The sequence below is a fragment of the Balaenoptera musculus genome, chromosome 13, assembly GCF_009873245.2.
Source record: "Balaenoptera musculus isolate JJ_BM4_2016_0621 chromosome 13, mBalMus1.pri.v3, whole genome shotgun sequence".
In the NCBI taxonomy this organism is placed as follows: Eukaryota; Metazoa; Chordata; class Mammalia; order Artiodactyla; family Balaenopteridae; genus Balaenoptera; species Balaenoptera musculus.
The window spans coordinates 11,889,785-11,903,992 of record NC_045797.1 but is presented as its reverse complement, the minus strand read 5'-3'; the positions used below and the strand labels follow the sequence as shown (position 1 = coordinate 11,903,992).

At 43.7% G+C, this 14,208-nt stretch overlaps 2 protein-coding genes across 5 annotated transcripts in view; one reads left to right on the top strand and one right to left on the bottom strand.

The window, feature by feature from the left end:
- Positions 1-643, bottom strand: part of ZC3H6 (zinc finger CCCH-type containing 6) — a 52,702-nt gene extending 52,059 nt beyond the window's left edge. The window contains exon 1 of the mRNA XM_036873201.1: positions 231-643. Coding sequence (XP_036729096.1) covers positions 231-262 — 32 coding nt within the window. The 5' untranslated portion in view covers positions 263-643. The remainder of the gene's footprint in view (positions 1-230) is intronic.
- An 8,191-nt stretch (positions 644-8,834) lies between these two features.
- The window catches only part of ZC3H8 (zinc finger CCCH-type containing 8), a 29,496-nt gene continuing 24,122 nt past the window's right edge, over positions 8,835-14,208 (top strand). For 3 of the 4 annotated variants that reach the window (XM_036873715.1, XM_036873714.1, XM_036873713.1), the window contains exons 1-2: positions 8,835-9,001; positions 11,849-11,945. In XM_036873715.1, coding sequence (XP_036729610.1) covers positions 8,922-9,001; positions 11,849-11,945 — 177 coding nt within the window. In that variant the 5' untranslated portion in view covers positions 8,835-8,921. The remainder of the gene's footprint in view (positions 9,002-11,848; positions 11,946-14,208) is intronic. The other variant, XM_036873716.1, reaches the window with a different exon arrangement.

Here is a 14,208-nt window from a genome sequence, read left to right as displayed (position 1 = left end):
CCGGGGGCGGGGCCGGCCGGGAAGGACCCCGCGCGGGGAGGCGGGCGCGGCCGGGCCGGCCTCCCCGCGGCCGCGGGCCCCGGGCTCTCCATCCGGGCGCACGTCATGGGACGGATGGAGCCACACAGAGACGTCTAAGTCATGCAGGAGGCGCGCGGCCCCGGCCCGCTCCCGCCGCCCCAGACCCCTCCTCTCAGCCGACAGAAAGACAGACAAGAAGGGTTCCCGACCTGTCGTGCCCTGCATGTTCAGAGTCTGTCATGTTTGGTCAAGAACGGGGCGGGGCTGGAGGGCAGGTCTGCGAGGCCGGCGGCGGCGGGGCGCGGGGAGGATCCCTGCGCCGCCTGCGGGTACCTGCTCCCGGCCGCCGCCGGGAGGTGACGAAGTGGTAAAAACTCACGGTTACTAGTGAGCGACACAGACACAGACTTTCCAGTCTATTAACAACCACGCCACAGAGGTGGGGCTCTAACTGCAAACACTGGGCCACGGCCCCGCGCTGCCGGCGCTGCCGCTTTAGTCTCTATTCGCCGCCGGTGGCTGAGGCTTGGGAGCGGGCGGGCGGCGCGCAGCGACGCGGGGATTTGGACAGTGGCCGTAACGGTGATTTCTCCTCACCAACATGGCGGCACCCGCGACAGGCGACTCGGTAAAATGGCGCCTGCCGCAACACCTAGCCCGGGACTAAAGGGCAGGAGAGATTCCTCCGCGTGCCGCGGCCCTTGCCCAGCCCGCCGGGGCCGAGCGCGCCGCCCATTGGAGGAGACGCCCCGTCAATCACCTCCGGGGGCGAGCTCTCACGCTTCCCCTGCGAAGCGGCGGAGGAGGCAGTCTCTGATGGCGGTGCCGGGCGGCGCCTGGAGTAGTTCAGGGAGGGGGTGGCGTCCCGCGGGACCTGCAGTCCTTCCGCGCCTCCAGGGCTGGTCCGCGGCGGTCCGCGGTTTTCCCTGCAAGACGCCGCCTCCCAGTGATGGGGAGTTTCAGACGTGCCCTAACAGACGGGCCCTTAAAAGCCATGAGCGGGTGTGAGCCCGGGTGGGGTAATAACTCGCGGCTGCTGAGTCGTCATTTATTCTTTTTTTTGAGTCGTCATTTAAAAAAAAAAAAAAAAAAAAAAAACCTTGGTTGCTTAAATAATGGGGAAATGTACTTTCTCGTTCAAGGTTGTAGCGAATGTCTCTTTTTGTAATGTTTAATACTCAGAATCACGTTGTGAGGAAAACTTGGCATGTAACTTTTTCTGATATTTAATACTAAATTTACCTACCCGGTTATTAGTTAATAATGACAGAAAAATCGTTAAAAGAATCATACAGGTTTTGAATTATTTCATAAAAACGTTGATATTTTATATGCAAAATACATACGAATATTTTATAAATAAAAACAACTAGCTATTACATTTCTTTACACTTATGAATGTGATCTTTAGAAAAAGAATTTTTAATGACAACATTTTGGCCTGTTTAGTGTGCTACTTAGTTTTGAAGGAAGGTCCTTGTTTTTTATTAACATGATGGATTGATTAATCCTCTCAAATATCTTACTTCTTTTGAGTAAATGTGTTTTGCTGATGCATAAGTGCAGTGCATTTAGAAGCAATTGCAATTAGATTAAATTTTCAATTAAAAAATGTGGATATGTGTATTGAAAAAAAAATCGCACTTTTTTCTTTTTTTCCAAGTTGAATGCAGCCGTTGACAGGAGATGTACACTGATGGATAATTCTGGAGGCACTTGCCACGTTTGGACATAATACATTTCTAGGAAACTTTCAAAGGCAGCTATATGAGCGTTTGGAGTTACATTAGAATCTCTACTTTGTCTCTATTGTAGCTATGTTACTTAGATCTTACTGTAGCTAATTAGGAGAGATTTCTTTGCAGTTTTCCGAGGACGTCTGAGGTAAACAGTTGCTGTTCCTTCTTTGCATTTCAGTTTTTCCTCTCCCCTATATCTGGGGGCATCAGGATCTCTTTCGAACTTTCTTCAGGGTCTTTGGTTTGCCGTGGTGTGGAACAATGAATACAGTTCTCACTACATGAAAAGCCTCCTTCCTAACCCTTGATGTACACCACTTAATAGGGCGTCAGGCCCTGGTCTTTTCCCTTGGGTAACTGAAAGGGACTGACAATGTGGGTGGTATGGAGGGCAGGAGGTGGTGTTCCTTTGAAGCTATGTGCTTCGAATCTAAAAGTGCTCAGAGATGTTAGATAAGATATATTTAAGTTGAGGGCTAATCCAAGCTCAGCATTCCTCACCTTTTCTTTAACTGCCTAAATTAAGAAGGCATGCATTCATCACAGAGATTAAACGAGATCATTAGTTTTCAACCTCGTAAATGTTACCTAACATTGAAAGAGGGACCATAAGAACTGCAGAACTCTCTGCACATAACAACTCCAGGGAAACCTCCGCCCCAAGAGACAGCTATATTGTAGCATGACTTCTAGCAGCATAAGACCAGACCCTCAGGAGGACTCTCACCTCCCATTAAAACGCCCATCTGAGAAAGCTCAATGCTGCCAGGAGAATTACTGTTTGTTCTAGCCAACACCTGACACAGGCCCCTAACCCCCCTGTACCTTTGTATCTCCTACAATTCAGGAGTGTCTTTCTCAAGGACCTAGAAGCCATTCCTTTGAAATGTAATCATCAGGAAGATAAGCCCCTGTCTCCCAGTCTCTGGCGGGGGGCTTTACAAATAAATACCTGTTTTAATCACATTCTTTGGAAATTTTCCAAAGAAAAACAAGCACCTGGATATTAGCCCAGGCTTTGCAAAAGTGCTTTCAAAATGTTGCCTCCCAATGAGATTAAGATACTGACACACATGGCAGGCTCCATCTCCGGGAAAGACGGCGGTGGTCCCTTCTCTAGTTCATGCTCTCTGACAGCCTCAGATGGAAAAGGTCAGGATTCGTCCGTAGTACACTTCAGGTGTCTGTCTCAAACGTAGAATTCAGAGGTCAATAAATCATATCAGGGGAATTCCCTGGCCGTCCAGTGGTTAGGACTCCCAGCTTTCACTGCTAAGAGCGAGGGTTCAATCCCTGGTCTGGGGACTAAGATCCCCAAGCTTCACAGTGCGGCCAAAAAAAAAAAAAAAAGTCATCAGAACTTCCTTAAGCCTGTTTCTTAAATACTTTCCTCCAAATTCTTTATTATTCTTCCCCAAAGATATTGAACTCAGAGGCAGCTCTCAGCAGTTGTGAAAGCATTTTCTGATGCAAAAAACAAAAAACAAAAAAAAAATAGTCTTTATTTTAGGATATCACTTATGTACACCTGCAGTAGAAATGTGGGTTTGTTTGTTTGTTTTTTCCAATAATAGGAATGGTATGTGCTGAGCTCTATATATCCCTGACCCCCACCTTTTAATCTTAGGAGAACTGATTCACTGATTTGTTTATTCAGCAAGGATTTATTGATCATGTCACTATGCTTTAGATATTGTGCTATTTTCTGAGCACAGAGTTGTGGATAAACTACTTGGGATGTCTGTTCTCATGGAGCTTAGAGTCTAATAATTTGCACTTGTGAAGTTTGCATTTATCAGAATACTAATAGGGGTCAAGGGTGCTTACTCAGTTAAAATTGAACTTGACTGCATATAATGAAAACTCAGCTACATGGCTTAACTAAAAACAGGTTTTAAGTTTCTTTAATAACAGGATATTTGGAGGTAGGAGTCCAAGACTGATGCAAGTGCTCACAGAAGTCATTATAAACACAGGCTCCTGTTGGCTTCTTGCTCTGAAATTCATAGCCCAAAGCTTTCATCCTTAACTTCTAGCTCAACTATCATGTGTTCTAGGGCATGGTCTATATAATATCTATTCTTTAAAATGTATTGATGCTTTATGTACATGATTAATTTTTATAAATATCCCATGCATGCTTAAGAAAATATAAATTCCCTCAAATGTCCGTGATTCTGTTTCAAAAAAGTTTATTTTTTATTTTCTCCTCCCACGAACCTCTCAAGCTCCCCCCATCCCAAGCCCAAGACACCCACCATGGACAACATTTAAAAGTAGCACCTCCTCCCGCAAACTCCACCATTACCCTTGGATCCCCAGTGGTTTCTTACAATTTTCTGTTTCTTGTTACTTTGTTAATATTTTACTCTATTTGCCTTAGTGTACTACTGGTTATCTATATTTCCCTCTATCCATCCATCAATCCATCTAATTTTTTGACACACTTACTTGTTTTTTCTGTGGCTGGTTTAAAATTTTTCTCTGCTTTTCTGCAGTTTCACTATGATGTGTCTAGGCATGAATTTCATTTAATTATTTTGCTTGGTATTTGTTGAGTGTCTTGATGTGTGCATTGGTATGTTTCATCAATTCTGGAAAATCTTAGCCTTTTCTCTTCAAACATTTCCTCCACCTTGTTCTCTTTCTCTTCTCGTGATTAAAGTTAATTATATTTAGACATTTTGATTTATTATTGCTATTTCTAATAGCCTCTTTTGTAGATTCTTTTTTTAAAGGTGGGGGTCTCTCTGGATAGTTTCTTCTGACTTGTCTTCCAGCTCACTAATTTCCTCTTCCACCCTGTCTAGTTTTCTATTAAAGACTGTCTTATTAATCAAGGTTCAGTCAGAGAAGCAGAATCACTATGAGATAGATAGATTTACAGGCAGTTGGTCTTATGCAATTGTGGGAACTGTTTAAAATAATCTCTGTAAAGTTTTTGTCTGAGTCTAGAACTTAAGATCTTCAAGGCAAGGGTTCAGGAAGGGAAGGTGGATGTAAAGAAGGAGAGTAGAAATGAATCGGAATCCTTAAGGACAAACTAGAACCTGTATTAGTCTCTCACCACATCCAACTTTTATAATGTGGGTGCTTTGAAGGAGAATCTTGTGCCTTTCAACATGGAGCTAAACATACCTTGCCCAGAATTTGGAGAAGCTGAAGGAAGATCTGTGGGAAGGTGTGTCAGCTGAAGGTCTGATTGTTGCCCCATTTCAGCAGGGTGAACTAGCAGATAAATGATAACGTGCATGTGTTGCACCAGCATCTGTCACCCCTGCAGTAACTTCCTGAGTATAAAAACAATATGACTGCTGTTTCACTTCCACCTTCCAAATTTTGTGCAAAAATCTCTCTGATAGCCCATTCTAACTGGAAACATGCAAGGACAGGAATCCTGCAAAACGTAGAGCAGCCCAGCTGAGGTGACACACTAGAAAACCACCATGTACACACTTTTCAACTAGGCACCCATGTGTACCACTTTAACTCATACTTAACTTCCATCCAGAATAAAAACAATAGCAAAGTCATGCCTTTGCCTATTATGATGCAGCTACACGATGTTCAGCCAAAAACATATTAACCCTTTCCCCTAAAAAGGATAAAAACTCTCTTTTCCATCTTTGAGTGATGTTTATTCTTCTAGTTTTTCCTTTAGCTCAGTCACACTCCTTTCATATCAAATAACTTGAGTAATGAGATATAAAGTTAACTGCTATTAATATATCATGTGTTAGTAGGAGAATGGGAGAGGGGAAGATTTCATGTATTATATAAAATATACATATTTATATTTCACACACATGTATGTGTACTCATACACATTTATATCAAATTGAGGATGAAATATTCATAACCACTACAATCATTTTTGCTACTGGCCATTTGGGAATCCATCTACCACAAACATATGTATAGCTTTTTATAGTCTTTATCTGAAAAGGCTAGTATCTGATGCCTTTGCAGGTCAGTTTTTCTTGCTTGCTGATTTTGCTGTGCTTTTTTTTTTTTTTTTTAACCTATCACTTTAATTTCCTTTGGTTGCCTGGTTATCTTTTGCTGTATGCTGGACATTTTAAGTGAAAAAGTATCTATGGTAATAATTTTTTTTTTTAACTTGGAATCTTAGCTCCCCGACCAGGGATGGAACCCGCACCCCCTGCAGTGGAAGCGTGGAGTCTCAACCGCTGGACCGCCAGGAAGTCCTATAATGTGAGTTTTGAAATACAGCACTTTCCTCCAATGAAAGGATACTAAAGGTAGCTTAATTCAATTTTCCTCTTAATTTTTAGTAATGATTCATGTACAAAGGAAGGTGACTGCCAATAATATAAACAACAGGGGAAAGTACAACTTCTCTGGGGAAGATCTCTGGCTTCAAAGAACTTCCCTTGTCTTGACTGTGAAGTGGACCCTGATTCCTGCCAGGAGTCAAACAGTCCTTCACTAAGAGAAGCAAGTCAGGCTCTCTATCATTGGTCCAACCTACCTTTTGAGGTTTTTTTCCCACGATTCCCTTATACTGGCATTATATTAAGCAAAACTAAACAATTCCCCATTTTTCAGACGTGTACTTTATTTTCCTGCCTTGATACGTTTCTCTCCACGTGTGATGCCCATTTAACTTCATCTCTTCTAATGGAAATTACCTCAAGACCAAGCTCAAATATACCCCTTTTAAGAAGCCTTCCCAACCAATGTGCTTTTTGCTCTTCTGAATCCTCTTGGCACTTAGTATCCAACCTCTTTTCCCCCAACTAACCCTGGGCATCTTCATTTCACAAAAGCCCCCTATCAACTCTTTTTTAATAGACTTTGTTTTAGAGCAGTTTTAGGTTTATACAAAAATTGAGAAGTCCAAAGTTTCCTTGCCCCCCAAAACACAGTTTCCCCTATTATTTACACCTTATGTTAGTTCGGTATATTTGTTACAATTGATGAACCAATATTGATACATTAACATCCATAGTTTACATTGGATTCACTCTGTGTTGTATATTCTATGGGTTTTGACAAATACATAATAACACGTGTCCCTCATAACTGTATACAGAATAGTTTCATTGCTCCAAAAATCTGCTGTGCTCTACCTATTCGTTCCTCCTTCCCTACCCTACCCCCAACCCAACATTTGGCAACTGCTGATTCCAAATAATTGACCAAAAATCCTGGAACTAACAAGCAATTAAAGCAAGGTTAATATACAAAAGTCAATTGCTTTCCTACATACTAGCCATGAACAACTGAAATGTGAACTTAATATCAGTTACATTGGCACCAAAAAAAAAAACCCTCAAGTGTAAATCTAACAAAATATGTACATAATCTATATGAGGAAAACTACAAACCTCTGATGAAAGAAATGAAAGAAAATCTAAATAAATGGATATTCCTTCATTGAATTTTTTTTTAAAATTTATTATTTATTTATTATTTTTATTTTTGGCTGTGTTGGGTCTTCGTTTCTGTGTGAGGGCTTTCTCCAGTTGCGGAGAGTGGGGGCCACTCTTCATCGCGGTGCGCGGGCCTCTCGCGGCCTCTCTTGTTGCGGAGCACAGGCTCCAGACGCTCAGGCTCAGTAGTTGTGGCTCACGGGCCCAGTTGCTCCGCGGCATGTGGGATCTTCCCAGACCAGGGCTCGAACCCGTGTCCCCTGCCTTGGCAGGCAGGTTCTCAACCACTGCGCCACCAGGGAAGCCCCCCTTCATTGAATTTTAAAAGCAAACTCTCCACTCAGTGAGAATCAGTGGACCGGCAGGGCAGAGGGGCAACCACTCATTACAGCCCTTTATTGGCTTGGGCTGGCTACACAGGACCCACCTCTTAAATCAGAGATTTAGAAATGCCTTCCTTCACAATGATGGTTAACAAAAAAAATCCCCCAAACAAAGGTAGCCCCGCAGGTGTGCAGCTTCCAGTGAAAAGCCCAGGGCCCTCACTCTGTTGCAGCAGGGAAAGAGGCGACAAGATAAAATACAAACAAGCGTTTCGTATTTATGTATAAGTCCTAAATATTGCCTGGAACGTACTCATACTAAAATGTAACAAAGTTATTTGTAGCTTAGCCAAAATTCAAATGTAACTGTGTCTCCGGTATTTTTATTTGTGATACCTGGCAACCCTACTCCAAGGCCTCACTGTGGCAGAGACTTAGAACGAGGAAAAACAACAAATATCTTAGGTGTATTCTGTGCTTGACATTTTTCAAAGCCTTTCAAGTCTCTTCTCTCAGGATCTTACTACAAGTCTGAGACGAAAGCAGAACAAGCATTTCCATTCTCATTAACCAGATGGGAAAAAAACCCCAGACACCATCCCCCCCCCCCCCCAAAAAAAAAACTCACACAGCAAAAAAAAACAGAACAGGGAACAAGAAATGGAGGGACGCTTACCCAGGTCAGGAACACAGCTGGCTCTGCTCATTCTTAAGCCCACCTGTTGAATTAGCCCAGGTTCAACCTTGGAATCACCTAGGGAACTGCCCAAAACCCGCTGATGCCCGGACCCCACTCCTAAAGTCTGGACGTCTTTTAAAAACATTTTACCTATCTACTTATTTATTAATTTAAATCAATTTTTTTTTTTTTAACCTTTGGACCCCCTTCACCCATTTCTCTTAGCACGTGGTACTTTCAGTGGACTTTTCGGCCTTAAAGTCATCTTTATTTTAATCTCATTAGATTGTAAAGAGTCTGCAAGTCGCAAAATCAGTCCACCGCTCTGGTTACTCATCTGAAAATGTGGGAGGTAACAGTGTATTTCTTAAAGGGCTGTTGTTAAGATTAGGTGAGCGAAAATGTGAAATGATGCCTGGTTCAAAGTGAGCGCTCAAATAAACGTCAGCTACCATGCCTTAGAAACACCGTGACTTCGATCGAAGAGTTTTCACTAAAGGGAAATAAAGGAGGACTAAGTTTTACAATTCTACTAAATACTTGAGATAACGTGTCGAGAAGTACACACGCAAACGACCGGAAGGAGAACGGCGCCTGCGCAGGGCCGCGGGGGGCGAGGGCGAGAGCGGGCGTGCGCAGAGCCGGGGACGGAAAAGCGCATGCGCGGGGCGTCCTGCCCGTGGTGCGCGGCGTCCTCCTCGTGGTGCGCGGCGCTCTCCTCACGCCGTGCCTGTTCGTCGGTAGCTGCTGGGCTCTGACGAGAATGATGGATTTTGAGAATCTTTTCTCCAAACCCCCCAACCCGGCTCTCGGCAAGAAGCCCGCCACGGACTCTGACCAAAGGTGACCCCCGGTGTTTTCATGCTTTGAATGCAGGGGATGCAGTTAGGTTCCGCCCCTTTGTTCCTTCGGGAGGCTGCGCGGGCAGGGCCGCCAGGTCCCAAGGGGAGCGCGTCGGGCCGGCCGGGCCGGTGCGACGGCCGGGCGCCCACAGGTCGTTCCCGGGCAGGGGTTAGAAGCCGGGGATGGGGCCCGGTTCATAGGCCGCCGGAGCCAGCGGTGCCGGGAGCCTGGGCCGGGGGGAGCGGCGGGGCCCAGGCGGCGAGGGAGGCCCGGGATGCTCCTCTTTCTCTGCGCCCCGGCCCCTCCGGCCAGGTGGGAACCCGCCTGCGGCCCCATAGCGCTTTGCACTTGCAGGCAGTCAGCTCCTAGGGGACGGAGATCATTTGTCATTCTCACTGCACGTGTTAGGCGCTTTTGGGTAGAAAAGACGTGCGGTGAAGGATAAGGAGTCTCCTGATTTACATCGGAAGATCCTACAGACCATAATAGAGCAGCGAACTCCATTGGGGTATTCTAGTTCCTTTAGGTTGAAAAAGGCACTGAGACTGCCACGGAGGAAATGGAAGCAGGTTAGGGAGGGAAGAGAGGATGGGATGGTAGGGAGGAGGTAGATCTTTTAAGGACGGGAGGTGAGGAAAGCCTCACTAATAACATGGATAATTAATATTTGAGTAGGGACCTGAAGGAGGTGAGAGAGGTTGATTATCTAGTGGGAAGAGTATTCCATATAAAGGTCCTGAGGTGGAGTGAGCTAGCTGTGATGGGGTGTTGGGAGCGAAGTGGCCAGAAGGACAATTGGCGTGGAGTAAGAATAGTGGGGCTGGAAGAGAGGAACTCGAGAGGTGTTGGGATGGGGGGCGGAGGGGGAGGCAGCTTGTGTAGGGACTTGTAGGTGCCGTAGTAAGGACTCTGGCTCCTACCCTGAGTGAGGTGAGAGGTCTTGGAGGGTTTTTAGCCGAGAGTGACATATTAGCAGGACCATCTGGTTATGTGGAGAGTAGAACGGAGGGGGGGCCAGAGTAGCTTGGATCGTAGTTTTAGCAACAAGAAGTGGTCAGGTAAGGATATATTTGGAAGATAAACTATTTTCTCACAAATTGGATGGGCAATCTGAGAGAGGAGTTAAGATCAACTTCAAGGTTTTTGGTCTGTATCATTAGAAGGTTGGAGTTGAGTTTCAGATTGCAGGAGGATTAGATCAAGAGTTCAGTTTTGGGGAGTTGCCTGGCGGTCCAGTGGTTAGGACTCGGCGCTTTCACTGCCGTGGTGCAGGTTCAATCCCTGGTCTGGGAACTAAGATCCCGCAAGTTGTGCAGCGCGGCCAAAAAAAAATGTTCAGTTTTGGATATATTAAGATTTTGTCCAGTTGATATCCAGGTGCATATTTTGAATAGGAAGTTGGCTCTGCCTGCCTGGACTCAAATCTCAGCTCCACCATTTGCTAGGTTTGAAGCAGGTTACATAAGCCTTCCATATTCCGTTTTCTCATCTGTAAAATGGGCTTTTAAACCATAGTGTATATATATGTCATAGGGCTGTTGTGATGTGTGTAATGTGCATGGAACAGCGCCTGGCGCAGAGTCAGCGTAATGCAAGAGTCAGCTGCTGCTGTTACTGCTGCTGTGGTCATTATTGCTCTGCCTAAGGAGAGGTTGCTTCCTGCTCCATAAGCTGATTCATTACTGCAAACCAGAACAGTGAAAGTCACAGCATTTGGTTTATTGGCTCTTGTAACGCTGGCCTCTGTAGAAGGCGCACACCTTGGTCTCCCGTCTGATGGACGTGACTGAAGCTCTGACTAGGGACAGATCGGCGTAGTAAACTGTTGGATTGGACGAGGCTGTGAAGCCTGAGCTCCTCCTGTAACTTTGAAAGAAGCACAAAACCACTCTTCACATTCCAGTGCTAGCAGTGCCTTTCCACTCGCAACGTGTTCTTCTGAGAACATACACATTGCCTAGTCCTTGCCTTTATCTGGCGTGCCACTCAGATCTTAAGCTTTTATCTCTTGGTCACTACTTGCTGAGACACAGTTGTCTTCAGACTTCTGTGTCTATAGCATCAACCATTATTTAGATGTACCTGTACATTTTATTGACTTGTTTGTTTCTTTTATTTCCCATCTTCATCTTTCTTAGGTTTATTTTTAGTTTTGCTGGAATAACCTCAAGTAGTCATCTCAGATGGTATCTATGCATGTTCAGCTTCTCAGTCCTAATGACCCTGAAAACAACTTTTCTTTTTCATCTTCCCACTTGAATATAAGTTTAGTTCTCTCCTGACCTCGGAAGGCACCCTGCATTCTACCTGAAATACTCTTCTCCCTGACATTCCTCTTTGTTTTTAATTCTTACATAGCTTTTAGGTTAGGGAAACTTTTGGCCCCCAAATCTAGGTTAAGTGTTCCTCATGTATGCACTGATACTTAGCACACCATACTGAAGTTGCTTTCTTTTTTTCTCCCAAGTAGATAGAAAGTTCTTAGAAGGCAGGAACAAGGTCTTTTTCATTGTTGTATTCCAGGATTTAAGGTCCAGAGCCTGGTGTATGGTGGATACTCAGTATTTGTTGAATGAATGGATGATTTATATAGCTGCTAATAGTTGAACATTAAGGTTATGTAATATAAAGTTTCAGCTTTGTGGTTTACTCATAAACATATGTTGACCTTTACTACTCATCATAATTTTGTACCTTATTTCTCTGGAATATTCGGGGTAGATTTTGAATTTGGAATTTCTTTGAGGGCAAGTTGAAGGTAAACCAAAGCAGTGAATTTTAATGTTATGGTATGAACCCTTTTCAGGTTGAAAAACCCTTTTGTGTTATTTGATATTTTTGCTGCAGAATCGATGGTGAAATAGATGATACAGAAGTTGAAGAAACACGAGAAGAGAAAATAAAATGGAAAGTAAAACTGAAGTGTGAGCAAATTTCCAAAAAAGTAAGATTAAGTTGGTGTATTGAAAAAACAGACAGAAATGGATGTGAGAAGTTGATTAGGGATCCTATTTGTCTCCTTGTAGTTAGCATTTGAGACCAGGTTACTTATATCAAAGGAAACCTTGTTGTTATACTTGAAAAAAAATTTATCATTTAAGAACTTTGTTGTTGTTTAACATGACCTGTTTTTAGTGCATTGTCTTTATTTTGGTTTCCCCTATCTTTGAAATGGTTGTTAACGGTTTCAAAAACTTCTTTCTTTTCAAATTAGATAAAAAATTTTGTTTTGCTAACTTAACCTTAGTGATTTATAGCTTGAAGCTTGTATTCAGTTGCTAGGACTGCCATAGCAAAGTACCTCATACTGGGTGATTTAAACAACAGAAATTTATTGTCTTGTGTTTCTTGAGGCTAGAAGTCCAAGAGCAAGCTGTCAGGAGGGTTGGTTCCTTCTGACAGCTGTGAGGAAGAATCTGTTCCATGCCTCTACCCTAGCTTCTGGTTGGTTTGCTGGCAATCTTTGGTCTTCCTTGGCTTGGCTTCCAGAAGCATCATCTTGATCTTTACCTTCGTGTTTGAAGGGCATTCTCCCTGTGTGAATACGTGTGTGTCTAAATTTCCCACTTCTATAAGGACACCAGCCATATTGGATTAAAGCCCACCCTAATGACCTCATCTTAACTAATTATACATATAATGGCCCTATTTCCAAATGAGGTCACATTCTAAGGTACTAGGGGTTAGGACTTCAACATAAGAATTTGGGGAGGACACAGTCAACCCACAGCAAAGCCAGTATCTGCTCCTTTCTTGCTTTTTCTCTTTTTTGAACTTTTTTTATTGTGAATTTTAACGCACTGCAAAAGAATGGGTTCAAATTGGCAATGAGACTCACAAGACACACATGGGCTTTAATATGATATTCTTTTTTTTTTTTTTTTTTAATTTTTAAATATTTATTTATTTATTTATTTATTTTTGGCTGTGTTGGGTCTTCGTTTCTGTGCGAGGGCTTTCTCTAGTTGCGGCAAGTGGGGACCACTCTTCATCGCGGTGCGCGGGCCTCTCACTATTGTGGCCTCTCTTGTTGCAGAGCACAGGCTCCAGACGCGCAGGCTCAGTAGCCGTGGCTCACGGGCCCAGATGCTCTGCGGCATGTGGGATCTTCCCAGACCAAGGCTCGAACCCGTGTCCCCTGCATTGGCAGGCAGATTCTCAACCACTGCGCCACCAGGGAAGCCCTAATATGATATTCTTATACTCAGCTTTATGAAAGGATACAGGACAGAAAATCCAGCAGGTGCAGCATCTTCATCTCCTCAGGAAGCCTCTCAGCTACCCAAGTACATAACTTCTTTTGCCCTTTGGGGCATATATGGCTGCTGTGGACGAGAGCTGTGGTTGACACCAAGAAACTGCAGTTTGGGTTTCCCACACCTTTTTTATGCTATTTTAGTCATGTAGGTCCCAGTCTTTCATGCCCACTTAAAGTTCCCCAGTCCATGTGTAACACCATACAGGAGATGGGCAGGTACAACCTTCTATGATTATCTTAAGGAGTTTCCCAGAAACAATACTGTGAGAAGATGGATACCTAGATTATTTCTAAGTAGGCTTACTCCAGGCCAGGCTCTTTACTTATGAGTGTGTAAAACATAAATGTATAGTATCACAGCTAATTAAAAAGAGAACACCCAAGTAAACACTATGCAAGTCAAGAAAGCTTTACCCACAGTGCCTCTGATGCCTCCTTTTTCAGTTGCATTCCCTTTTCTCCTCCTGGAGGTAACTACTATCCGAACTTGTGTACTGATCACTTCCTTGTTCTTTACAGTTTTACTACTAATGCTGTCACCCTTCAGAATGCAGTTTTCTCTTGCCTGTTTTTGCACTTTATAGAAATAGAGTAGTGTTGTATGTGCTCTTTGCTGTCTTCTTTTTCTCACCGTTCTGTTTATAAGATTCATAGTATACACGACATATACATGTAGTATATACATAGTATACACAAGTGGCGTATGCTGATTTGTTCATTTTCTTCGCTGCATAGCATTCCATTATTTGAATATACTAGGTTCTGGTGTCGGTAGACATTTGGTCTCATGTCCGGTTTTGGGGGTTATGGGCAATGCTGCTACGTCTCTTACTTGTATCCTGCTGCACATCTACTCTGCACTTACCTAGGAGTGGAGCTGCTGGGTCTGAGAGTACAAACATCTTTCCCTTTACCATGATGCCAAACTGTATTCCAGAGTGGTTCTACT